Genomic DNA, 27,343 nt, shown 5'->3' on the forward strand with positions numbered 1-27,343 from the left:
GCCACCTCCTCTGCCTCGGGCCCTGCCACCTCCACCCTAGATTCCTGCCAAATTTTGCAGCATCACAGCTTTCAGGTGGAAGAGTGAGACCCTCCCCTCAAAAGCATTAAGAGTCCAGAGTATGAGATTCAGTGTGGAATTCGGTTTCCTAAATAAAACTTGAATCTTGATCCTTATAGGTTGTTATTAGAGAGAGGATCTTCACATGGGAGCCTCCTCTCAGGACCACTGGAGGTAATCCTACCTCCCAGATCAGGCAACTGAGGTCCAGAGAAGTTAAGTGGGCTTCCAGGGGTCCCACAGCTTGAGGGTGGCAGAACACATGTTCAAAGCCAGGTAGTACAGTCCCACTGAAACCTGTGAGAGGGGTCGGAAGGAGCAGCTCATAGCCAGGAGACCCTGACCTTGAATGAGGCTCTTATCTATGTGAGGTTCTGCCCTTGTCACCTATAGAAAAAAGCAATAATACCCTTCATCAAAGTTCTGTTAGAATTGAATAAGCTAATGTGACCATGATAAACTAAAAAGTGAGAGGCAGCTTGTGTGGTGGGATGAATATAAACCCTGGACCCACCAATTGCTGCTATCAGGGAGGTCCCAGGTCAATCAGCCACCCTCTCTGTGCCTCTGTTTCCTCATCTGTAAAATGGGGATAATATCTACCCTATAAGGTTGCTAGAAGAATTAAATAAGTTAATATGTGAAAATGATTAGGATGGTGTCTCCACACAGTCAGAAATATGTTGTATTTGTTAAATAAAATACATTGATATAGATTATGATATATGAGAATCTGTCCTGGGAAAGAGTCTAAGACAAGTCTGGTTAGAAACAGAATGAAGGTGAAAGGAAGCTAAAAGGAGACAGAGCTGCAACCAATAAACAAAAGACTTTCAGGAATTAGGGTCTGTCAATAATGGAGGGCTGCCATGGGAGACAGTGAGAAATATGTAAATTATTAGTAGTATATTCTATATTTACATAGAATAATATTATATATTATCATTATATAAATTATTATGTTGTTGTTAAATAGAGGCTGGATTTCCCTCCTCTCCAAAATGGAATAAAAATACCTACTGCCGGGGTCCACGAGGACATTAAGTGAGATGATGCAAGGGGCACCCCGCCCCCATACACTCACACAGTGTCTGTCACCAGTCAGGCCCTCAGGAAGTAGTAATTATTTTGGATGGTGTTTTGTGTTGGGGGTTGTACAGAAATGAAGAAGAGAATCACCACCCTCACAGAGTACACCCAGCGACGGCAAGGCAGACAAATGTCATATCTTAAACATCACACACCACGCAGTGTTTTAAGCACTTAAATACTGACACGTGTAATCCTCACTGCAATGCCATGAAGTAGGTATTTCTGTTTTCCCCATTTTAGAGATGAGGAGGCTGAGGCACAGAGAGGATAACTGGTCTGCCCAAGGTCACATCATCAGTCACTAGTGGAGTGGGAACTCTGGCTCCTAACGACTTTGGACTTTTCAGTCTCATAAGGAAACTGGAATAGTGTGGAACAATAAATGCATGGAGGGGCAAGCACAGTATGCTGTAAGAGCCTCTCACCCAGCTTGGGTGGAGGTTTCAGGTGCGAGAGATGTCAGCGAAGGCTTCCCACAACCTCACAACAGCAAAGGCTCCATCTTGGAGGACAAATGGGAGATAACACAGCAAGTGGTAGGAAAGGCCTTCGGAGTGCAGGGAACAGACTTATGCCTAGAAGAAGGAGCAAAGCAGATTTGGGGAAGAGCAAGCAGCCCAAATGGCTGGGGACTGGGGTATGTGGTCACGGTTGGGTATGGCCAGACATGAAACTGGAAAGCTGGTTTGGGGCTAGATATAAGGGTCTCGAATGCCATTTCAAGGAGTTTGGGTTTCATTCATTAGGGTCTGCCAATAGAAATAACACAACCCAAAAGTCTCTCTGTGCCTTCCCTACAGGTTAAATCTATTTACAAACCATTTGGAGGGCCCAGTTCTAGATCATAGGTATTATGCTGGTGGATGCTCCCCCCATTACATCCAGAACACGAGGTTTAGGAAGCCATACAATGTGGAAAGCTACACCCCTCAGGTAAGTGACAATCAGGAAGGAAAAGCAGGGCAACGGAGGGAGCACTGGATAAGGCGTCAGCTTAAGGGGGATTCCAGGCCAGGCCTGCAGGCTGCTGGGTCTGCGAATTCAGCTGCTTCTCTTCTCTTTGACATTCAATGTCTTCTTAGGTACAGTGGGCAGGCCCTTCCTCAAGACGTTGTGCTGAGGATGAAGTGCTATATATCGGAGCAGGAGTAGAAATTGTAGCAGCAGTAATAATAGCAGTAACCATGATGGTGCTAATAATAGCTACCATGAGGATAGAAGTCTAGCTGACAATTTCGAGTCACACCAACTCTGGAATCATACGTGCTCTGAGCTTCTGTTTCCTTATTATGGACTAGGAATTATGAAGGTTCTACCCTGCAGGGTAAGGATGGTGGGATAATGTGTGTAAGTGCTCAGCAAGGCATCTGGCTTAACGGTGAGTCCTCAGGAACTGTTTACTCTTGTAATTGTTGTTATTATTACCAAGTCCTTTGCTCTCTAGAACCAGGCTTTGTTCTAAGATTTTAAGCTATAAAACCAACGTAGGCCTAAATTATGGTTAATCTACAAACTTCAAGTCTCACAGAGAGCGGGGTTCAGAATAGACGTGGTTAGCACAGTACACACGTGCTTGAGCTCTGAGGGAAAGATTGTGGAGCCAAGACTCTTGTTTCCTAGGCCTGGCTCTGCCACACATCACAGTTTTACCCCAGGCTAAGTTCCTCTTCCACTGCGGGCCTCAGTTTCCCCTCTGTAAAGTCAGGAGATGGTATCTACCTCTAATATTCCATAGTTCTAAAGGTTAGGCTACTGCCTTTTTCCTGCTCTCCTTTTTTCCTACATGCCCTTTCCCGCGCCACATATACTATTGACCAAAAAGAGAAAAATGACCTAGGGCAAGATACACCCTCCACCAAAGTGCTCGGGGCCATCCATCCCCACAGCCTCTTCTTTCAAGGGAGGATCTACTTTTCCTCCAGGTTAAAACACCTCTACCCCCGACAGGAAGACAGGAAATATTTTTGCACATCCTCACCAGCCCTTGTTTTTTCCTTTTTTTTTTTTTAACAATGGCCATTCTAGTGGGTTTGAAGGGGACTCTCACTGGGGTTCACGTTTACATTACCCTGATGACTAATGATGCTGAGCACTGTTTCCTGTGCTTAGTGGTGATTTGTTTATCTTCCTTGGAGAAATGTCTATTTAAGTCCTTTACCCATTTTTCTCCTCACTCTGGCATTCTCTTATTCACTGCACTTCAGTGTTGGTGGCTCCTGGGACACATCCTGCCCTTTCCCACCTCCGTGCCTTTGTCCCAGCCAGGCCCACAGCTCAGAATGCACTCCTGCCTCCCTGCCTGTTGAACTCCAAATCAAGCGCCAATCTCTGCATTGAAACCCCACAGTACTGCATATGCCTGGCTCTCCTATTGAATCAGGAGCCCTGGGAGAGGGGACAAAAACTGGCCCTGAGGTATCTGTATGGAGAGCACTTGGACCAGAGCCTGGCACACGGTAGGAGGACAAAGGTCTGGCTTATACTGAACTGACATCAGTCAAATGAAATAAAAAATGTTTTCTTTTTTATTCCTTTAGACCCAAGGCAAACATGAATTTATGCTGACAGGATATGAATCATACTCAGATTTTGAACGTAATGTCACAGAGAAAATATCTGGTGTGTCTAGTTCCAGATTTGGTTTTAAAATAGGTGAAATATTTGAATTTGGCTTTGCTTCAGCAAGCTCTAATGGCAGAGAATTTATTAGGCGAACCAAACGCTTCTCTCACACTGTAAGTATACTTTTGTGGCTTTTAAATTTATATGTATTCATTTGAAATTTCTTTCCACAGATGTATCTGTAGTCCACATTTCAACCAATCCAAACAATTGACTGTGTTTCTCTTGTCATGAAATTTGTTTGTTTTGTTTACAAAAAAAAAATAGCGTGGTCTTACATTAACTTACTTTTTAGAGAGGCTAAGAAGCTATCGTTTTCTATACTTATTTCTCTCACTTTCTAATATGCTTTTTTCTTTTGTTTTCCTCTAAGCTTAAGACTATGGTTTGTCAGACCAAAATATCTCTGGAGACATTTCAACGTGTAACAATTGGACTTCCTTCCCAAACATTTGGCTGAAATTCCTCTCTGGAATGCCAGCAAAGACCCCTTCTCTGTCTTGTGGCATTTGGTTGGTTGGGGTTGACCACACCATCCTTCCCATTTTTCTCCTGCTTTGTTTTCGCTCTTTATCAGTTTTCTTCCTGGGTCCTAATAACCCCACGTGTTTTTTTAAATTATCGCATTTGTGGTTCTCTTTCCTTTTTATTCTACAGTCGTCCCTGGGTGACCTCTTCTACTCACCTCTTACCTCTACAGGGGTGAACCATGAGCCTTCATCACTAATTCTAACCTTTTTCTTAACATCTACACCCACACTGCACACCCAGCTAAGCATCATCTCTGGAAGGCCTTGCTGACACTCCAAAGCAAGCTTTTCCTCCTAAAAAAATTTTCTATGTGTCAATAGTGTTTTTTCCCTTCTACTTTTCCAAGCTAAGACTCTCAGAATTACATTTGGCTCCCACTGCTTCTTCATTTCCACATCTGTCAGTCATCAAATCCTTCAGTTATCACTCTCCAATATTTTTAACCTAACTTCTCCTGCATCTTTACTAGCCCAGGCACTTTCACCCCTTGCTTTGCCCTCCTCAGGGTCTCCCTGTCTCCCAACTTCCCTCTTCAATTTCATCTGCTGCCTGAGAAATGTTTTTACAATACTAATCTAATCATATCATCTGTTCCCTATTGCCTACAAGGCAAAGATCAAACCCCGTAGTTCGGTAGAAGAAGAGTAATTGCAGTGGAAAGTAATAGGATATGATGCTGGAAAAGCGGGTGACAAGTACATTTGAGAACCCTTGAATTCTAGGATGACACAGGTGCATGTTATTCTCTAGCCATAGAGAGTTTCAACATGGGTATGATATACTTGAGAATTAATCTGAGGGGGATACTGGGAGGACAAAACTAAAAGTCTACAGTGATTCATGAGAAAAAAGAAATGATGAGGGCCTCAAAAAGGTGTCTGCTGCCTAAATATCAAGGAACAGAAAGTGGGCAGTAAATATTAAACTGTATTTGTCTTTGCTTACCTCCTCTCATCCTCATCTTCTTGGCTGTAAGCCTCTTGAAAGCAGAGGCTGTTCCTTTTCTTTTTAAGATCAGAATAGCACTTAGTAGGTGCTCAAGGCTGAAATATAATGAAGAAAGATAGGACTGACTAAAGGGAACTTACCTGCTTGTTAGAAGAACAGAGTACTGTTCATTTACTCCTTATGATTCTCCATCCCCTCGCGCTCTCCCTTCCCACCTCTCTGATTCAAAGAGACAGAGTGTTCATGTTGTGCTAGACGCTACGTGAGAGACTTAGGACCTAAAGACAAATACATCATTCTTGCCTTCAAACTCAGTCTAGTAGGAGTGGTAAACATATTCCTAATATTGTTTACATCAGTTATAATTCAGTATGGTATATGCTATAGAGGAAATGTACACTAAGTGCAGTACGACACTAGAAAAGAGGAATCCACTTCCCCTTTTGGGTATGGGGAATCCACTGATGGCATCGGTTAGGAAGCAACAGTTAAATAGGGATTTAGACAGATAAGTGTGTTGGGCAGAAAAAGGAGGAAAGAATGTCTCAGGGAGAAAGAACAGCATGTGCCAAATTATATCATGAAAGAATGGTGGGTTTGGGGAACATTGAGAAGTGGTAGTGGAAAATAATAAAGTATGGGGAGGAAAATTTAAGGTTGTAGAAGCTGAAGCCAGAGAGGGTAATGGGGAGACAGATTGTGAAGGCCATGTATTCAAAATAAGGAAGCTGATTTTATTCTGAAGGCAGTGAAAAACAACCAAGTGGTTTTTTGTTTGTTTGTATTTACACATTTTTAAAATTAAAGTTAATAGATCACACAGAACATTACATTAAAAAAACATAAGAGGTTCCCATATAACCCACTCCCCACCCTGCACCCCCATCATTTTTGTAAATTGTATTTTTTTAAAGATATATACATCTCAAAAAATGTTACATTAAAAAACATAAGAGGTTCCTGTATAGCCCCCCCCCCACTCCTCCCACACCAACAGCCTCCCCCATCATTGTGGCACACTCAGTGTACTTGGCAAACACATTTTGAAGCACTGCTGCACCACATGGATAATAGTTTACCCTGTAGTTCACACTCTCCTCCAATACATTCAATGGGTTATGGCAGGATATATAAAGTCCAGCAATATCATTTAGGACAACTCCAAGTTCCAAAAATGTCCCCAAATCATATCTCTTCTCTCTCCCTGCCCTCAGCAACTACTGTGGCCACTTTCTCCATATCAATGCTACAATTTCTTCTATTACTAGTCACAATAGTTTTATAGTAGAATATCAGCAAGTCCACTCTAATCCATATTTTATTCCTCCATTCTGTGGACTCTGGGATAGTGATGTCCACTCCACCTCTATATGGAGAGGGGGCTTAGATCCCACATGGTTGATGGGTATGATTCTCCTGTTTGCAGTTGTAGGCACTCTTGATTCCCTGGTGTGGTGGTTGACCATCTTCACCTCCCTGTTAGCTGACCTGGGTAAGTCCAACAAACCAGAGAGTAGGAGTTGCAACTCTGCTGAGGCTCAGGGTCTAGCTGGCACATGGGCAGTCCAGAGATTCAAGTCCCCTGAGTATACACCATCCTTAGTACCAACCACAGGTTTGGTAAAAGTGATAGAAGAGGTATGTGTAGAAAGGTCCAAGGGTTTTGTTTAAACCCAGAAGGGCATTATCATAAAACTATGAGAGTTTTAGGAAGTTGGCTCTGATAGGAGCACTGAAGGCAGGTTAGAGAAAGAGGGGAAATCAGTGGGGAAGTGTTTGTAATAAGCCAAGCAAAGAAGAGATGAGGCCTGAAATATTCAGAAAACTAGTGAAGGGAGAACTCATTTACTGTTTGGGTAAGAGAGTAGGGAGAAGGAAGAGAGTCAAGCTCATTGGGACTGGACTAGAATGGGATGAAAGCAAGGCAGGAAACAAAGCAAGTATCCTGTGGTATTGTCACAACAGAACTGGCATTCCCATACTGGCTACCAGCCAAGGGATAGGTCCAACTGGCTGAAAGTCTTATGATTGGGGCCAAATGTTCCTCACAGATATTCCCACCCTTTCCCCTTTGCCTCTGCCTCTACCCTGATGTGGGAGCCTCTCATTTCCAGTTGTAGCAGTAGCTTCTGTATGGTTGTGCTGCATCAGTTACCACCTCTCAGTCTATCCCATACACCAGGGGTCACCAAACCTTTTTTGTAAAGGGTAAGGCAGTAGATGTTTTGGACTTTGCAGAGTGATAGGGTCCCTGTGGCAACTACTCAACTCTGACATTGCAGTTTGAAAGCAGCCTTAGACAATCTGTAGAAGAATGGACACATGGCTGCATTCCAATAAAACTTTACAATAGGCACCAGATTTGGTGTGTAGGCTGTGGCTTGTTAGCTCCTGCCTTACACTATAATTTTGAGTCTTTGGAAAGCACCACTTTTACTCTTTCTTGAGTAGAGAGTTTAAAAGGCATAAGCAGGGAAGCGGGTATTGCTCAGTGGTAGAGCATCTGCTTCTCAGGTTCATTCCCCAGAACCTCCTAAAAGCATCAAGAGCAACAACAACAAAAAAAGCATAAGCAAAGAGTTTGCTTTTGCAGATTAGCAAATTCTGTACAAGCAGCTCTTATAGATGCTACCACATAAGGGCAACCTCATGTGTTTCTGTTGCTCTCTGCTTTGACTGTTTCCAGTTACCCTTCTCATTCTTTATTCACTTATGGAGGTGAGTTAAGGGCAAGCTCTTCCAAGCTGAAAAGGACATTGGAATATTTATGAGAAATGAAAGCTTGTCAAAGCGGCCACCTTCCCTTAAGTATCCTAAAGGAATCATAAGAGTGATGACCCTAGGCCAAGAACATTGGATGGTATTTGTAAAGTTCATCTTCTCGTTCCAGATTCCTAATTTTAAAGGTCTGGTTTTCCCGTGTTGGTATTTCATTTAGAAAAGCACATTTCTGCGAGCGCGCTCTGACCTTGAAGTAGCACATTACAAGCTGAAACCCAGAGGCCTCATGCTCCATTACGAGTTCCTTCAGAGAGTCAAGCAGCTGCCCCTGGAGTACAGCTACGGGGAGTACAGAGATCTCTTCCGCGATTTTGGGACCCATTACATCACAGAGGCCGTGCTCGGGGGCATTTATGAATACACACTCATTATGAACAAAGAGGCCATGGAGAGAGCAGGTACACTGCCCCAGGGACTGTGGCTTCCTGTTGGGACACACATGAACTCTGAGTTGATGGATAGAGCCTGACATTAGTTGGTAGAGGAAGAGTTATAGGTTGTCCAAGTTTTCCTTCTACTCCCTACCTACATCTTCACACTCTTATTTGCAGATTTTTCCTTCTCTTAGAAGATCTTATCAATCTCATGGTTTTAATTACTTTCCACAAGCAGTAGTTCCCAATTTATATACACATCCTTGATCTCTTCCCTGCATCTGAGAGCTAATGTACAACTGCCTCCTTGATATCTCCATTTTAACCGAAACATCTAATCACAAACGTAGCATACCCCAAAGAGCATTTTGCTTTTCCATAGTCATCTACATTTCAGAAATGGTTCCATCATCCAACCAGTGGCTCAAGTAAGTAGGGGTCAATATTATTTTTCTTTTCTTCCAATCTCTTAATAAGTCCCATCAATTCTACCTCCAAATCCTATTTTCTCTCCATCTTTACTGCTACTGCCTTAGACTCTCCCAAAGTTAGTGTTTCTCAAACTTTAATGTGCATATGAATTACCTGAAAATCTTGTTAAGGATAGATTCTGACTCAGTAGGTTTGAGGTGACACCTGAGATTCTGCATTTCTAACAAGCTTTGAGGTGATGCTGATCCTGCTAGTCCACACTAGTCCACACTAGTAGCAGGCCCCAGATTATTACAGTAGCCCCCTAACTACTATCCAAGTTCCCTTCCTACCTGCAATCCAGTCTCCAGACAGAAAACATAGTGATAATTGCTAAGAGTAAAATCAAATAATTTCCACCCAGGACTTTCCAGTTGTGATCAACTACTGCTCTAAGTTGTGGATCCTGCTCTCTGATTCAGGTTCCTTCACAACAACATGGCATTTGAAGGGTTAAGTGAACTGTCCTGGATCACACAGTTCACAGAGTCAGAGCTAGGGCCTGATTATAAGCAGCATACCTGCAAGAGGACACATGGTGTGTAAATGTAAATTTATGTCAGCGTGGCCTCAGCTCTGCCAGGATCAGGGATACCTTCTCTATCATTGTTTTCCAATGTACTTTTCATAGTCCCTCAAGCTGCTTCCCACGAAAAGGGCTCAAGGGTCAAATAAGTTGGAAAAATGCTGTATGACATATCCCACTCTTGGAGTTTCACAGAACATCCTGCAGTAAAATAACCACTTCATCTTTTTGTGCCAGCATTTGTCACAATTTTTTGACCCCAGAAGCTCTCTTTTGGTAATACTTGCTAATATCTATCTCATGGCATATGTATTTCAAGAAATATGCTTTGGGAAAAACTGATCTACACCAGCATTGCTAGACAATACAGTAGTCAATGTTTCTCTCTTCTCCCTGCACAGGCCTCAAAGGGCTCTACAAATCACAGCTGAGATTCCAGGGAGACCAGGAGAGGAGTATGCCATGGGGAGAATTAGGGAGGGAAGAAGTAGGAGATGAGCCAAAAATGAAAAGGCAATAAGGGAAATCAGTTATGTATTAAACCCCACCTCTTTGCCAGACCCTGGACCAGGCACTTCATGTGCGTTGCCTCAATTGATCAACTAACTAGCTCTTCACACTCCATAAAGATTAAAGGGGGGTGAATCAGGGAGGGAAACAGATTGCCGCAGCCTCTATACTCACTGGATGATCTGTCCTTAGAGACAAAGAGTAATCAGATTTATAGAAAACAACTTTGGGCATGTCCCCTATTTGAAGGGCAGCAAACTCTCAAAATTTAGGGTGGGACGAAAAGGGAAGGCTGATGCAGATCTCATATGAGGTTTCTACCTTGTGCCAGTAGCTGCCTGTAATAGTACAGCTGACAACCCATTTATTTGAACTCCAGTCCCTGTGGAGCTACGTGACATCCAGGAAGGGTTAAGTTTCTAGAATCAATGGGACAGGGTTCATTACCTTTTGGGTTATGGATCTCTTTCTTTGCTCCTTTCAGATTACACTCTTAACCATATCCAGTCCTGTGCAAAAACTGGTTTTAAAATTGGTGCTGCCATTGAAGAGATCTACGTCAAGCTGGGTGTGTCAACTGGTATGTGCCAAGCTATTCTGAGGGAAATAGAAGGTAAGTGGCAGAGGGATGTGATTTCTATGTTTACAATATTTATTTTCCTAGCACTTCCCTGTCCCTGTCTTCTTTTAAGCCAAACACAGGGTATTCCAAGGCATTTCAATTCAACTGTCAATTCAAATAATAATTCATTTAATAAAAATTTATTAAGCTCCTCCTATGTGGTAGACATTCAGAAATGAATCAGATTGAATTCCTATCCTCATGGTGCTTGCATGAGATAGGCAGATAACTGGAGAAGCAAGGGCAAGGCATAATAAGCCCCTAACACAGCCTTCAGGGCAGACTTCCTGGAGGAGGAGGGAGTATTTGAACTGCAACTTAAAGAGTAAAGTATCAAGATTGGTGTTAGGCAGGGGAAAAAAATCAAACCATGGAAATCTGCTCTGGGGGCTGGGAGTTGGCCTGATTAGAGATCAACTTCTGGGGTAGTCAGGAGGCAGAGGAAGTAAATAAAGTGGAGAGTAGGCTACTTCTTATCTGAGATAATGACACAACAAGATGACAACAAAAAAGAAACACAGATCCCAGTGCGGCTGATAAGGATAGAAGCAGTCACAGAAGAACACACAGGGGATGGACACAGAGAGCACACAATGGGGGTGGGGGCGGGGGGGGGGGCAAGAGGAGAGAAATTTTTTTTTAAATCTTAAAAAAAAAAAGTGAGCGATATGGAGACTAGAAGAGCTGGAAAATCCACAAATAACGTAGCAGAGCCCAAAGGACAGGAGAAACCAGATCCGAGGTGGCTGTTGAAGCTGGAGTCAGGGGAAGGGGGCCAGGGGTCTGAGGGCAGGGAACCTGGAACCTATAAAAGCAAGTTGAGCAGGAGAGCTCCCACCCTCTGACCCCTTCTATATCCCAAACAGCTCCAAATTTATCTGCTCTACATAGGAGGCTTGGGCCTAAGATTATACTTGAAGAAAGATCCCCACAGCTGAAACAAAACCAAATAAACACCAAAAATTAATTGCTGGTCTAGAACAATCTCCTGTGCTTGCCCCTGACTAATTGTTGATGTTGCTTATTTGTTTATTTTGGTGGAGCTGGGTTGAGAGCTATGTCATACATAGAGAGGAGTGCATAGCACATAGGTACTGTTTAAAGGAGACCTAAAAGTAGTCCCAGAAAATACTGCCAACCACAACTTCTCCCACACTTTTTGAAATAGCCACTATCCCAACTTTTGCACTGAACATTTCCTTCCTTTCTTTGTGTAGCTTTACCACCTATACGTATCATTAACCCATATGGTTTAATGTTGCCTGTTTTTGAACTTGATATGGATGGAATGTAATCTTTTCACTCCTTTTTATGTCTCTCACATCATGTTTGTGAGGTTTTTCTACTTTATTATATGATTACATTATTTATTTGTCCACTCTACTTTGAAGGATATTTGGGTTATTTCCTTCTTTAAGCAATTATGATCAATGCTGTTATCTATGAACATTCTAACAAAGTCTTGCTATATATGTACAACTGTTTCTCCGGGTAATATACCTAGGAGCAGAATTGTGGGGTTATAGAGTATGTAGATTTTCTACTTGACCAGATATAGCTAAACTGCTTTCTTCCCTCCTACCAGCAATATTTGAGACTTATTTGTTTTGTGATCAGAGCTGAGTAGCCACTTTATACCAGCTCTTTAAAACGGCACTTGGCTCAGAGACAAATTACAATGAGCATAACTCACTGATATGACTGAGGGCTTTCGGGATAGCTCTAATGATTATATAGAAGCCACTGGATTGTGAGTATCTATTTCAAACCCAGCCCAAGCTCTTCACATTTTCCCACCTTTGTCATCTCACACAAAGAAATGATGTGGTTTAGAGCTTGGGTAGGGCAGTCTGGATATATTTTATTCATCTCTTGTGCCTCAGATTCCTATCTGTAAAGTGAAAATCGTATAGTAAATGATCATTAACTATTAGTTATCACTGTACAGTTTACCTTTACATACAGATGATCAACTGTAGATGAGGATAAAAAGAAATCTCACCCCATGTAAATGATTTATCCAAGACCACAAGGTTAGAAAAGGACAGCAAATGTGTGCCAAGGACCTGGACTGAAGGGAATGAACTGAGTTTTCAGTTACTAGGGCTCTCCATACTCAACCTCCAGGAAGCAGTTTGATGAGGTGCAAGCCACTTGAATAAGAAACAGTGGATTTGAAAACAGGTAGACCTTGTTTAAATTTGGCTTAAAATGTAGGCTGGGAAATGGATGTGGCTCAACCAATTGGGTTCCTGTCTACCATATAGGAGGTCCAGGTTTCGATACCCAGGGCCTCCTGGTGAAGGCAAGCTGGCCCACACAGAGTGCCAGCCCATGCTGGAATGCACTCCATGCAGGGGGCACTCCTGCCCAGCATGGGAAAGCCACCCTGCGCAGGAGTGCTGTCCGATGTGGAGAACTGGCACAGCATGATGATGCAACAAGAGACACAGAGGAGAAAAAATAAGAAGTGGTAGCAGAACAGGAAGATGAGGTAGCACAAGAGAGTAATTGCCTCTCTCCCACTCTGGAAGGTCCCAGGATCGGTTCCCAGAGTTGCCTAATGAAAATACAAGCAGACACAGAAGAATACACAGCGAATGGACAGAGAGCAGACAATGGGGGGAATGGAGTGGGGGGAGGGGAGAAATAAATAAAATCTTAAAAAAAAAAAGTATAGGCCTGGGTAAGTGACATAACAATCCCAGGTGTTACTTTAATCATTTATGAAGATTACAAAATATTATAGCCTATCATCCATTTATCGATCAATTAATCTAGCATCTTCTATCAACTATCATCCATCCATCCACCCACTCATCATCTATCTATCTATCTATCTATCTATCTATCTATCTATCTATCTATCTATCTATCTATCTATCTATCTACCTACCTACCTACCTACCTGCCTACCTACCTACCTATTGATGTAGCCATCTAGCCATCCGGCCAACTATCTATCTCAAATAGACTCACTCAGTGACTGGCACTTACAGATGCTCAAAATAAACATCCATTCACTGAGTGAGTCTATCTTTTTGGAATTCATAAATAATATCAAACTGCCACACCATCCATACCCTTCCCCTAACTCAAATTATATGTGATTAGGTGAGCCTCCCTTTTGCCTCTGGGACCATGATTTTCCCTGAGGTCAGGGATGGGTCTTGTCCACCCAAGTTTTCAGGACCAAGCTCAGTGGATATTAATGCTAACATTGTTGGTAGGGTTGCAGTAAATTGCAAGATGCTATAGTGGATCCTCCAGTAACATGCCAGTTCTCCATGTCCATTCCAGAAAGAAAAAAGAGAAAAACCATGGTGGAGGATTTGGTGGTTCTTGTACGAGGAGGGACAAGTGAACACATCACTTCCCTGGCATACCAGGATCTACCAACAGCAGAATTGACGCAGGAATGGGGAGACGCAGTGCAGTACAACCCGGACATCATCAAAGTGAAGGTACAAGCAGCTGCTCTACCCATCTCTTCCTCTTCACAAAACAGCTTCTGAAGGCCTATTATGTGTCAGGGTAGAGGATACAGAAGTCAGTAAGACCTAGATGCTTATCTTGAGGAACATACACTACAGTGGAAAATTTATCTGGAGTGCACAGATTAGATTCACAGCCCAACACCATCTAGGGACCCCTGACTCCCTCACACATGAGGCCCCAGTTGGTAAAGGAAATTTCCCATTCGCTTCCAAGTCTAGTCTTCTTAAATTAGTATTCTTTCCACTTCATCAGGGAGCCACTCTTTTAGTTATTCATTCATTCAAACATTCATTCATTCAACCAACTTATTTGCTAAGTTACTGCTACACAATAAGAATTAAGGTACTGGAGGAAAACACAGGAAGATACAAGGATGGAAAATACAGTCTATGTTGAAAAAGAAGATAGATGTATGACACTCTTACAAGACAGGGAAATACATCACAATATGTGCAAATGTGTTTTGAGCACCTTCTATATTCATGATACTCTTCCAGGGACTTTAGAAATGTTATTTCATCTAATCCTGACAACAATTCTGCAAATGAACTGTTCTTATATCCATTTTATAGCTGATGAAAGTCAAAGGTCAGTGGGGTTGTATCCATCTGTGGTTTTTATTAGGTCCAGACCTGAGACTTTGACCTTTTCCCTCCCCTCCAGATTCTCCTGGGTTTTAGTGAATAAAAAAATAATGATCCCAACCACCTGTCACCCAAACAAGAGATACTTTACAAACTTAAACTAAAAAGACTTCTGTTAGACCAGACTGTCATACATATCAGCAATGGTGGGTCTTTGCCTGTGGGAACTTCAGCATGGTGTCCATGTCACACTTTACACCACCCTCTTCTCTGCCACTGTCTGTACAGTTATTGATGGCTAGTTATTTCCCCTTGCAGTCAGAGAGCAGAGCTGAGAGGCTGGAGCTTTGATGGAAGCTCTGCAGTTCCCAACCCTGACTATTTCCCACAGTGCATTTGCCAAATCATAGGTTCCACAGAACAAGAAAGATGCCATTCAGATCCTCTCATCTGCTCCTTATTCAGGAGTTGCACATGGGAAAAAATTGCTGGCAAGCATGTAGAGGGATAAAATCAACCATGGGTTACAAAGAGCTCCAGAGAAATCTGGGATTGGCTGATGCCATAGTGCCATTGCTTGGCAGCACATATGGACATGGGAGAGAACAGGAGCTTGGGGTTTCTGGTCTTTTATTTTTTACTGAGACATCTTACCTGAATCCTAAGAACCAAGGAATTGTCCTGGTTACTCAGATAGGTTGGATATGCCAGCAGAGGCACTGAGAATGTTAAATGCCAAGCATATGATGTGATGTATGATGTATGTGGGGTGTGTTTGGATTGTGTGTGTGTGTGTGAGAGAGAGAGAGAGAGAATGACAGAATGAGAGAGAGCAAGCTTGGCCTGGTTAGTTTGCTAAGCACCTCAATCAAGTCTTGCAAATAACCTTGGAGGTATAATACTTTATTAAAAGCATGTGAACTCCCATCATGATACAGTGGAAAGTGCCATACCCATTTCAGTGCAGTGCTATGAAAGGTTGGGTGGGCTGAAATGGGAAATAGATTGGAGAATCATGGAGGGTTACAGGAGGGTTGTAGGAGAGGGAGTTGAAGGTTTTCATACACTTCTTCTGAACCTCCCTAAGTTGAGTTGAAAACTACATTCTGGGCATCCTCGTCTTTCATGAACTTTTTCTGGTCAAGAAAAACTGCAGATGATACACATTATCTAGGAATAATTTTTCCCTGCAGAGTCAGCTTATCAGGTAGCTGGGGGTGGCGATTGCTTTTCAGGCCAGCAGAGCCCACTGGATAAATAGTTCCTAGACTTAAGTTGACCAAGGCTTGTGTAATAAATCAAACTCCAAGATTAAGATCTAAAACAAGATTTCTATAGAAGCCAGATAGGCAGAAAGGGAGGACCAGAGAAGAGTCTATTCACTTTCTTTATTGACAAACTTTAGATATAGAGAGATGGTTCTTTGTTCAAGGAAGAATTTAGAGAAAGCAATGGACATATAAAGAGATTTTTTAACACAAAAGATGTAATTATATTCAAGATGAAGAAGAAAAGAATATGTCTAAAAAACAGAAAAATAGAAGGAAATTTTAGAATGCATTTTCTTTGTGACTATAGTAAAATTCAAGAAAATGAAGAATTAGTGAAATAAAAATAGAAGCTGAGATGTTTAGACAATAATCAGTTGAAAAGAGAAGTGGCTGAATATAGGAAACCAAAAGCACAATACCAGAATTAAAACTAACATTGGAAACTATAAAGAACAGAATTGACACTGCAGAAAATTGAGTCAGTGATGTGGAAGGTGCTATAAAAATGTTCTTATAATGCAGAAGCAAAAGACAAAGAGATTAAAACAATGACATAAAAGAAATATGATAGAGTATGGAAGTGGAAATCTGAAACATGGGGAGTTTTTCCTGAGAAAGAGACAAAATTAAATGTGAAGACATATTAATCAAGCACATAATAAGAGAAACTTCCCTGAGTGGATATAATGCAAAATGAACAGCTCATTGACAACCAGCCAACATTAGTGAAAACAAAACAATGCTGAAACACATCCTAGTGACATTTTTTTTTTTTTTTTTTTTTACTTTTAGGAACAAACATATCCTATAGAAATAAAAGTGAAATTGATCTTAGGATTCTTTGCGACACTAAAGGCCTGAAGAGAATGGGGTGACAACCACAATGGCTTGAGGACCCAGTGCAGTAGTCCTTAATGGGTAAAGAATTCTAAGAGAAATTTTGAGATATTGAAGGAATCACAAATAGGGTTGGCAGATTTAGGAAATAAAAATACAGGATGCTCAGTTAATTTTGAATTTTTGATCAACAATGAGTAATTGTTTATCTTGCATATATTGCATGAGGCATACTTAAACTAAAAAAAATTACTCATCATTTGTTTGAAATTCATATTTACCTGATGTGCTATAACACATGCATTTCTGTATTAGTCAGAATAGCTAGGTTGGGGTCTGTGACCCAGGCCAGAAACTCGTCATATGGAATATTGGTATTGCCAATACCAATGGCAAAAAGAAGCAAAGAAGACAATGACGAATTGTGCACACATAGAGACCAGGATAGTCTAGGTTATGCTGTAAGTGGCAGTCGAGAAGATTCAGTATTGAAAACCAGTATGAGAAACTCTTCTGAGAAGTAATTTTATTATGTCCAGCTGGGCCCAGTGGACTTTTGTCCAAAGACCAAGCCCCCAGCAGGATTTCCAGATCCCTTTTATGCAGAGAATTTGGGAGCAGGGGTCAAGTGGTGCTTTTGGTGTGAAAAGAACTTTCTTTATTAGAGCAGGTTTCAGTCTAGGGTTTTTTTGGACACCAGGTAAGCTTGAATAAACATACTGCCCACATTCTTTCTGAATATGAGCTCAAATACACATACAGTTTACATCCTTCCTGAATTCACAGAACCTATAGAGTCTGTATCACTTAAATGACTTTTAGAAGCCTAGGCAAGTTTGAATACAGAATTAGATAAGTTGAATACACACACATACATGTACAGGCCTTTTTATTCCCCCCTTTGATGCATGCTTAAGTTTGTTAAGCTTTGGCATCACTACTGTCTGAGTCTTTCTGGACTGACTGGTATGTATATAGAGCCATGAGTTGGGCAGCTGTTTGTGTTTTTGCCATACTATTTATCAGGACACATATCCTGTTTATGATGAAAGGGAGGAGGCAAGGGAGTGTGGTGCATCCTCCTACAAGGAAGGCAATTATTCCCACTAGAAGTTTGAAATTTTCTGCTATCGACCGCCAGTTTCCAAGGATTATTTAAATTCCATCCATTCCAGGTTTGCATTGGAACATGGGCAGTTTTTACCATTTTGTTTGTAATTTCATTGATAACCTTTCCAGTGCTGTCTAGTTCAAGGCATCAATTAGAGAGATTGAACTTTCTGCAAACTCCCCCCTCAGCTGCCAGGAGATAGTCTAAGGTGAGACAGTTTTGAGAGATATCATTTCTGAATTTGGTTTGCGGTTGGGCTAGTAAGGTTAGAGCATGGGCGGTGTCATTAGTTATTATTTCTACCATGGCTTATAAGCAGATGATTCAGTTTAGCATATAGATAGGGGTTCAGTAACCCCACATACCATCTTCTGCCCAAGTTGTTGGCCCATAGCACTAGACTATATGCTCGGGAGGCCATTCATTTTCTACCCAGGTAGCATCAGCCTTTCTTTCTCTTATGCTTTGATGTACTGGTTTGCTCAGCTTTTTCTCTTCTGCTAAGGGAATGAAGAAGGAGAGTTTTATTGTACTGAGAATACAAATGCCATGCCAATTTTAGGAGAGTTCTCAGAATGTGACTTTCCCACAAATCCCATACAGACCATTTAGGGCAGTAAAAGGGCTTTTTGCAGTGGAGGTCCACACTGTGATTAATTTGGGGAAAATATAATTTATGAGAATGAGGTCAGATTCATTCCATGTTCCCCAGGGTTTGGTTGTGTGGTGGTATGATTTTGGAACTTTCCCCCTGTACATGTTAGGTTTCTGAACAGATATAGAGGAGTTTAGGCATACCCTTGAAGCACAATATCTCCCAATGACAGAAGTTTGCAAGGGCCACATCCCATCCTGGGGGACTACTGGGAGGCCAGTCTCATTATGAGGTTGGCTGTGGTTGTATTCTTTAGTCTCCCAGGGCCATTGGTCTCCCATATTAGTACCTCTGCATACATAGCATGAGAAGATATTTAAGGCTGCCCCTACTACTTGAACTAGGTTTATGAAGAGGTTTTTTGCTACCTGCAGAATAGAAAAGGATTTTTTCACCTCTTCATAGAAGAGGCGGAACGCAGAGTGGGCTTTACTTGTGAGTGGGTGTTCCTGATACCCGACCCAGATGTAGATTCTTGGGTCTATTGCTTTACTGTCAATGCAGAGGCCCATTTGGACTCCCTGGGTCTGCCAGGATTCAGGGTTTAGGATGGTGAGGTTTAAGGGGTTACATTGACCGAGTTGACAGTTAGTTGGGGCCATTCCTTTGGTGGGGATGGCTGTTTGTCCAGTTGTGTTTGTGTCCCATGTGGCCTAGGTGACACAGGACCAGCAGGGGCAGTAGTATGCACCTATGTTTTTGCACCAGTAGCCCCCACCCCCACCCCAGGCTGCACTTTTAATTTCTGGAGTGTATAAATACTTGTCGTTATAAGTACAGTCCTGCTCCCAGCCGAGCCCTCCACAGCCGATGTTCCATGGTATCCTGAAGTCTATGACCTGACATGCATCAAATAGGAGTGACACTCTTTGGTTCCAGCTAGTGACTGGGGTGGAGTTAAGGAGCTCCCTGTCTTGATTAAATGCTCTTATTTCCCATTGATGGGAGACCGCTGGGGGCTTGGGGTCAAAGCAGGTTATTTGACCAGATACATTACAGACACTATAGGAGATTCCCTGAAACTGGCAGGTGGTTTTATGGCCCTTGCAGGTGTAATGGCTATGATTTATTAATGTAGTACTGACATGGGCCCCCATTCGCACTTCTTGGATACATGGCTCACACTCTGTGGCATACCCCTGGAACAAAGGTAGGGTTAGGACTAGAATTAGGGAAAATAACTGAAGGGACATTGTAACTGGTATTAAATTGGATTCTATTCTTTGGCTGTGTGTAGACCAATCAGCTTCTGGGGTGTGATTGGAACAGAGCTTGGTGTTCCATCCTCATCCTTTGGCCGTGCATGGACCAGTCAGCTTCCGGGGTGTGACTGGAGCAGGACTTGGTGTTTTGTTCTTTCACAAGATGAGTTTGGTTGAGTTGTGGGTGTCTGGAATACAGGTCCAGGACTCTGGGGCAGCTCGTTTGATGTGGCTATGTTGTATCCACGGGGTGATTTCAGCTACTTTAACTGCAGTGGGGTGGATAAAATGACAAGAGAGGGTCCTTGCCATTGAGTGGTTAGTGGGGTTGATTTCCAGTCTTTGACCCAGACTACATCTCCTTGTCGGTACAGGTGTACGTAGCTGCTTAAGTTAATAGGGGCCCTTTCTTGGATCCAATAGGGTTTTTCTTATGCTGGTCATTTGCTGAGTTATTGATAAGTTTCCTCTTTCTCTGTTTTGGATTGGGGGGGGGGGCTCCCAAAGAGGATTTCATCAGGGGTAAGGCCATGCTTTCGGCTTGGGCTGGCTCAAACTTGGAGGAGGGCACTCAGGAGCACTTGCGCCCACGTTAGTCCAGTTTCTTGGCAAATTTTGGCAATATAAGTCTTTGTTGTATGGTTCATTCACTCTACTTTCCCTGAGCTTTGAGTACGGTAAGCGGTGCAGTTTCCATTGGATGTACAGTGCTTTGGCAATCTTTTGAGTGATCTCAAAAATGAAGGTGGGTCCATTGTCGGAGCCAATTGAGAGGGGTAGCACATACTGAGGGATGATTTCCCTGAACAGAACTTTGGCCACTTCAACCTTTTTGGTTTGAGTGGGGAAGGCTTCCATCCAGCCACAAGAGGTGCAAATGAGGACTAGAAGGTGTTTGTAGCCTCTGGATCATGGCATTTTGGTGAAATCAACTACTAGATCTTCGAGAGGCATGTTGCTGATTTGCTGAATTCCTGGGGCTCCCATGGGTCCTTGGTGAGGAGTATTTTTTGTACATGTCACGTACTGTTGGCACACGGCATAGTGATAACAGCTAGACTTTGGATGTAGAAGATTCTTTCTAACTCTTCTTTAAGATGGGTTTTTCCCAAGTGTGTGTTTTTGTGGTAATCCTGTACTACAGTTGTGGTTAATAGTTGAGGCACAGCTATTCTGTGATTAGGCAATGTCCACCACCCATCCTCTCCTTGTGTCCGCTCTCAGAGAGTATCCATTCTCTCTTGGCTTGAGTATATTGCAGCTCTTGGTGATTCAGAGGCTGGAGGATGAGCGCAGGCTGAGTATACTGGAGTTTCTGATAATTAAGAGGTTGGGGAATGAGGGCAAAGACCAGGTCCTCAGATAAGGATCCTTCCCGTGATGCTCTTTATGCTTCAGCATCTGCCCTCCGATTTCCTTGAGCGATGGGGCTGTGGCCTACCTGGTGTCCCTTGCAGTGCATTACGGCCACATTGGTGGGCTCCTAAACTGCTTCTAGTAGCTCCAGATTCTGTGTGCCATATTTAATGCCCTCACCTCCCAAGTTAATGAGTCCCTTTTGTTTACATAAAGCTCCATGAGCATGGAGGGTAAGGCAGGCATATTTGGAGTCTGTGCAGATGTTAACCTTGGCTCCAGCTGCAAGTTACAGGGCTTGGGTGAGTGCAATGAGTTTGGCTTTTTGCACTAAGGTATTATTTGGGAGACACTGGACTTCTCCTGTGGTTTCTGAGGTCACTATAGCATATCCCACTCACCGGTAACTGCCCTGAATGAAGCTACTCCCATCCGTGAAGAACTCCATGTCAGGATTTGGTAGTGGCTGGTCTTGGAAGTTCAGCCTATTAGAATACACTTCTTGCAATGTCCCAAGGCAGTCATGGGTTGGAGCTCCCTGCTCAACAGACAGGAGAGTAGCAGGATTCAGAGTTTTTACAAGTTCCGGTTGAATGGATGGATTTTCACATAATAGGGTTTGATATTTAACCAAGCAGCTGTTAGTAAGCCAGTGTGTTCCTCTGGCCTCTAAGATTGTAACTACTGTGTGCAGAACCTGAACAATCAGAGGTTGCCCAAGAGTTAATTTTATGGCTTCTAGTGTTAGCATTGCTGCAGCAGCTATAGCTTGTAGGCACGAGGGTTATCCCTGGGCTACAGTACCCAGTTGTTTGGATAGATAGGTGTATTAGTCAGCCAAAGGGGTACCGATGCAAAATACCAGTAATTGATTGGTTTTTATAAAGGTTATTTATTTGGGGTAGAAGCTTACAGCTACGAGGCTATAAAGCATAATTCACTTTCCTCACCAAAGTCTATTTTCACGTGTTGGAGCAAGATGGCTGCCAACATATGCGAGGGTTCAGGCATCCTGGGTTCCTCTGTGCTCATTTCCTCTGTTTTCTCCACAAGGTCAGCTGTAGACTCTCAGGCAAAAATCTCTATCTCTTTCCTTGGGGCTCTAGCTTCAGCATCAAACTCCAACATTAAAAGCCCCCACTCTGTCCTTTGCCATGCCATGCCCTAATGATGTGGCCCAATCAAAGCCCTAATCATAACTTAACCATGCTCAGGTACAGACCAGATTACAAATATATTCCAAGATCTATTTTTGAAATTCATAACCATATCAAACTGCTACCATAGGTTACAGGTCTTTCCCCGGAACCCAGGTACTGAGTGAGTACTCCTGCTGCAATGCCCTGGTGATTATGAATATAGAGGTAGAATATAGAGGTAGAATGGTTTACTGAGATCTAGCCTGAGGCTTGGTGCTTCCATTAGGGCCTGCTTGAGAGCAGTGAAAGTATTTTTCTGTGGGCTCTCCCAGAGCAGGGGATTATGATCTTCCCCTTTTGTGACTTCAAACAAAGGGTGCATGAGGACTCCAAAACTGGGGATCCAAATGTGGCAGAATGCAGCTGCTCTGCAGAGTTCTTACAACTTTCAGCGAGTGCTGGGCTCTGGGAGGCTGCAGATTGCTTCTTTTCTTTCAGGTCCGAATTCATGGAGCCCCTGTGCTATTTCATTTTATTTTATTTTTTATTTATTCCCCACCCCCACCCCCCATTGTCTGCTCTCTGTGCCATTCACTGTGTGTTCTTCTGTGACTGCTTCTATCCTTATCAGCAGCACCGGGAATCTGTGTTTCTTTTTGTTGCATCATCTTGTGTCAGCTCTCCGTGTGTGCGGCACCATTCCTGGGCAGGCTGCACTTTCTTCGCACTGGGCAACTCTCCTTACGGGGCGTACTCCTTGCACATGGGGCTCCCCTACATAGGGAACACCCCTGAGTGGCACGGCACTCCTTGCATGCATCAGCACTGTGCATGGGCCAGCTCCATAAGGGTCAAGTGGGCCCGGGGTTTGAATCGTGGACCTCCCATGTGGTAGGCGGATGCCCTATCCATTAGGCCAAGTCCACTTTCGCCCTGTGCTATTTTATAACTTAGATTCTTGACTTGAGGTAGGAAGATTTGGGCTTTCATTTTAGACACCCAATAACCCTTTTTTTGCAGATATTCTAAGAGGGCATGGGTTCTGCTAGCACAGTCTTGGTAGGTGGGACTTCCGAGGATGAGGTCATCCACATATTGGAGGAGGAAACAATTATGGCTTTTAGGCTTTTTGTGTTTTTTTTTAAATTAATTAATTAATTAATTCTCTCCCTCCCTCCCCCCCCCCCCCCCCAGTTGTCTGCTCTCTATGTCCATTCGCTGTGTGTCCACTTCTATTCTTGTCAGCAGCCTGGGAATCTGTCTCTTTTTTTGTTGTGTCATCTTGCTGCATCAGCTCTTCGTGTGTACAGTGCCACTCCTGGGCAGGCTGGACTTTCTTTCGTGCTGGGCGGCTCTCCTTATAGGGCGCACTCCTTGCACGTGGGGCTTCTCTACACGGGGGCACCCCTGCGTGGCAGGGCACTCCTTGCACGCTTCAGCACTACACGTGGGCTAGTCCACACAGGTCAAGGAGGTCCTGGGTTTGAACCGTGGACCTCCCATATGGTAGGCGGATGCTCTATCGCTTGAGTCAAGTCTGCTTCTCTGGCTTTTAGGTTTAAAGAACTTACGATCACTGGCCAGGGCTTGTCCAAAAATAGTGGGTGCATTTCTGAATCCTAGAGGGAACCATGTCCAGGTGAGTTGCTGCTTTTCACTGGAGCTTAATCATCCCATGTAAAGACAAAGATGGGTTTGACTTTGGGGTGCTATTTAAATGCAGAAGAAGGTGTCTTTGAGAGCCAGGCATGAAAAGTAGGCTGCTGATGAGACCATCAAGCTGAGGAGAATGAAAGGGCTGGGGACTGTTGGATGTAGGGTCACTACCGCTGATTTGACCGCTCACAAGTCCTGGACTGGGTGGTAGTCCCCACTGGCCTTTTTAACTGAAAAGAGTGGAGTATTCCATGGGGACTGGCACCTCTTCAGTATGTCTTCATTCAGCAGTCTCTGAATATGTAGCCAGATTCTTTCTTACACTTCACATGAAACAAGATATTGTTTTATGCTTATGGGGCTGGCTGTGGGCTTTATTTCAGCAATTGGGGGAATGGAGTGCACCATCCCCATTGGGTTGCCTTCTGTCCGCACTTCGGGTACATCTTCAAAGGGGAGTTGTGTGGCCATAGACTGGCCAGCTTTGGTGAGGCAGAACAGTCTCCATTCTTCCTGCAGAGCGAGGGTTAACACCACCATTGGAGGCTTTGGTGGTCAGAGTGTTAGCATGGATTGGCCCTCGGCACTAAAGGTAATCTGAGTTTATAGTTTAGACAGCAGGTCCTGACCCAGGAGGGGGCTGAGCATTCTGGGAGTTATAGAAACTCGTGAGTGACTTCTTTACCCCCAATGTTACAGGTTCTGGCTTGGAGCAAGGGTCGCTGGGTGCTTTTACCAGTTGTCCCTATGATAGTGGCTTCTCTTTTTGATAATGGCCCAACTGACCTGGTCATCATGGAGTGGTGAGCCCCAGTGTTGACCATCATATGTATGGTGCAGCCCCCAATTTAGCCTCCAACCATAGGCTCTGTGGGGCTGAGAAAATTGGAGCCCGGTCTGTCCTAATAATCCTCATCAGAGCCCTCTATTCCCACAAGTCTGAGGAGCTGATTTGCATGTTTTCCTTTCGAATTTCTGCGAACCCAGGATTTAGTTTGCAGCACCCCGTTTGCTCTCCTGGCTAATGTTTTGGCCACCTTCTTGGAGGTGATGGGGTTAAGTGGTTTGTTGGGGCACTCTTGCTTCCAGTGCCCTTCCTCCTTGCAGTATGCACACTGATTTCATCCTAGGGGTGGGTGGTTCCTCCTTGGGGCAGGGGTGTCCCAGTTCACATTCCTTGACACGGGCCTGCTTTCTTCAATTATTGCTGTTACGAGGTCTGCTTTCTTTCTCATTTTCCTGTTTTCCTCTCTCTTGGTTTCTACATCATGGTTGATGTAAAGCTTGGTGGCTATCTCCATGAGCTGGGAAATGTCCATACCAGTGAACCCATCTAACTTCTGTAGCTTTCTTCGGATGTCAGCCTGTGAATGGGCAACAACTGCTGCATTGACCATTGTTTGGCTTTTGGGAGTGTCTGGGTTGAAAGGTGTGTATACACAAGACACTTAGCACAGTCGCTTGTGGAACTGGGCAAGACTTTCAAGTCTGCAAGACCTGAGCAGTTTTAGCCACATTTACTGCCTTTTGGCCTCCAGCTTTGAACCCTTCGACTAAGGCCCTGTGGAAGATTTCTAGTCAGTTGAGCCCAGGTGCATCATTGGGATCCCATTGGGGGTCCTCATCTGGGAACTGCATGCAGGCATATTGGTCACTGTCCAGGGTTCCCACAAGAGGGTACTCTTTGAGCCAGGCTAGGGCTCCTGTGTGACTTGCATTCTATCCTCAAAGCTGAGTAAGGTTATGATGAGTTGTTTGCAGTCAGCCTAGGTGAGTTTGTGGGTTTGTATGATGGACTGGAAGAGATCTATCATGGCCTAAGGCTTCTCTAATTATGATGGGGTATGACTTTTCAAGTTAAAGAGGTCGGTGGTAGTGAAGGGTTGATACACAAATGTTCAGTTTCCTCCTTGCACCTGACCATCAGCATTGTAATAAATTGGAGCTCGGGCTTCATGGAAAGGTAACTGTAGGGCAGCCCTTCTCCCTGTTCCACCTGTCTCCGGAGCTCCCCGTGGTCTGAGTTGCCGTCTTTCAGGGGATCCTTCCTGACTGACTGTTGGCACTTGTGACTGGGGGTATGGCACTATGCTGCCGGGGCTGTGATTGGCGGAGATGGTGTCTGCAGGGGTGAAGAGGCTGCACTGCTTGGGGAAGGGAGCTGTGAGGGCAATGAGGCTGCTCTGCTTGGGGAAGGCAGTTGTGGGGGTGATGAGGCTGTGCTGCTTGGGGGAGGCGACTCATCCCCCCTCCTCGGTACTGGCATGGTAGAAGAAACCACATAAGGTGGTGGGAGGTCATTTTTGTCTAGCTCCTTCAGAATGGGGGTTGGGACCAGATTCCGAGCTCACTTTCTCTGGACCCTTTGCAAGACACTTGTTTGACCTGGTTCCCTGGACAGCACTTCTGGGCTTTTGTATCAGGCAAATCCTGATACATTTCCTTAACCAGGGCAGTCTTTGGCTCACAGTGTCCTGCCAGATATAGATGTATGGGAACTGGTCAGAGTGCCCTAGTTTTCCAGTTACCACGTTGTAGACTTTACGGATGATCCAGGGGTTAAAGGTGCTCTCCTGGGGCCAGCCCATGCTGAAAGTCGGCCATTCTAATTCACAAAACATTCTAAGCTTCCATGGCTGGAATATATGCCGTATACATCTCCATGGAATGCCTGGGGAAAGTTTTTCAGCATACAACCTAACGGGGTCCTACTTTATGTGTTCCCCATGTTTCCATCCTGCGTCAGCACTGCATAACCCTCACTCAGCCTTTTGTTTCATCCGTCTCTGGCCGCTCCTCTCATGGGGACTTATGGCACCTCTTAGCCTTAGTGGGTCAGTATAAACCCCTGACTCAGAAGAGGGTCCCTTTGCAGGGAGGCCTCCAGGTTGCCCTTGACCAGATGAGGTTGCCATGGAACAAGGGACTCTGCACTTGCCCTATAGAAGTGTTCCTCTGTGTCTCACTTGGTCTCCAGAGTCACACACACACAACCACCCCCTTCCCTTCCTTTCTCAGACCTAGAGAAGACGGCTTCCTTCCTTCTTCTCAGGAGTACTAGGGTCTTCCTGGGAGGTGATCAGACTCCCCCTTCTGACCGTCAGCATCAGGTTTTCCCTACACTATGCCCCTAGGGGTCTTACCCATCTGGCATGTGGAGCTTCTCTGCTTTGTTCTCAGGGTCTTCTTCAAACCCTCCAGTGCCTCTGGTTTCTTCTGGGAGAGCTCTGGCAGAGTCCACAACCTCTTTCTGGACTAAAGGGGTTCTGAGGCGACTTGGCCAGGGTTCACCTGGGCCCTACCGGCTTCCTTGGAGGCATCCAAGAGTTGCAACCAAATGTTGCCATCTCTGGCCTTTGCAGCAATCCGGACAAGATCCCAGTTATGTAGTGGCAGTCAAGAAGATTCCATGATGCTGGTATTGAAGACCAGGACACGAAACTCTTCTGAGAAGGAATTTTATTATGTCCGGCCAAGCCCAGCGGACTTCTGTCCAA

At 44.0% G+C, this 27,343-nt stretch overlaps 1 protein-coding gene across 1 annotated transcript in view; it reads left to right on the top strand.

The window, feature by feature from the left end:
• C8B (complement C8 beta chain) overlaps positions 1-27,343 on the top strand; it is a 56,384-nt gene that overhangs the window by 16,512 nt on the left and 12,529 nt on the right. The window contains exons 5-9 of the mRNA XM_004465496.5: positions 1,953-2,085; positions 3,690-3,887; positions 8,192-8,432; positions 10,400-10,528; positions 13,838-14,001. Coding sequence (XP_004465553.2) covers positions 1,953-2,085; positions 3,690-3,887; positions 8,192-8,432; positions 10,400-10,528; positions 13,838-14,001 — 865 coding nt within the window. The remainder of the gene's footprint in view (positions 1-1,952; positions 2,086-3,689; positions 3,888-8,191; positions 8,433-10,399; positions 10,529-13,837; positions 14,002-27,343) is intronic.

Source organism: Dasypus novemcinctus, chromosome 9 (assembly GCF_030445035.2).
Source record: "Dasypus novemcinctus isolate mDasNov1 chromosome 9, mDasNov1.1.hap2, whole genome shotgun sequence".
Classification (NCBI taxonomy): Eukaryota; Metazoa; Chordata; class Mammalia; order Cingulata; family Dasypodidae; genus Dasypus; species Dasypus novemcinctus.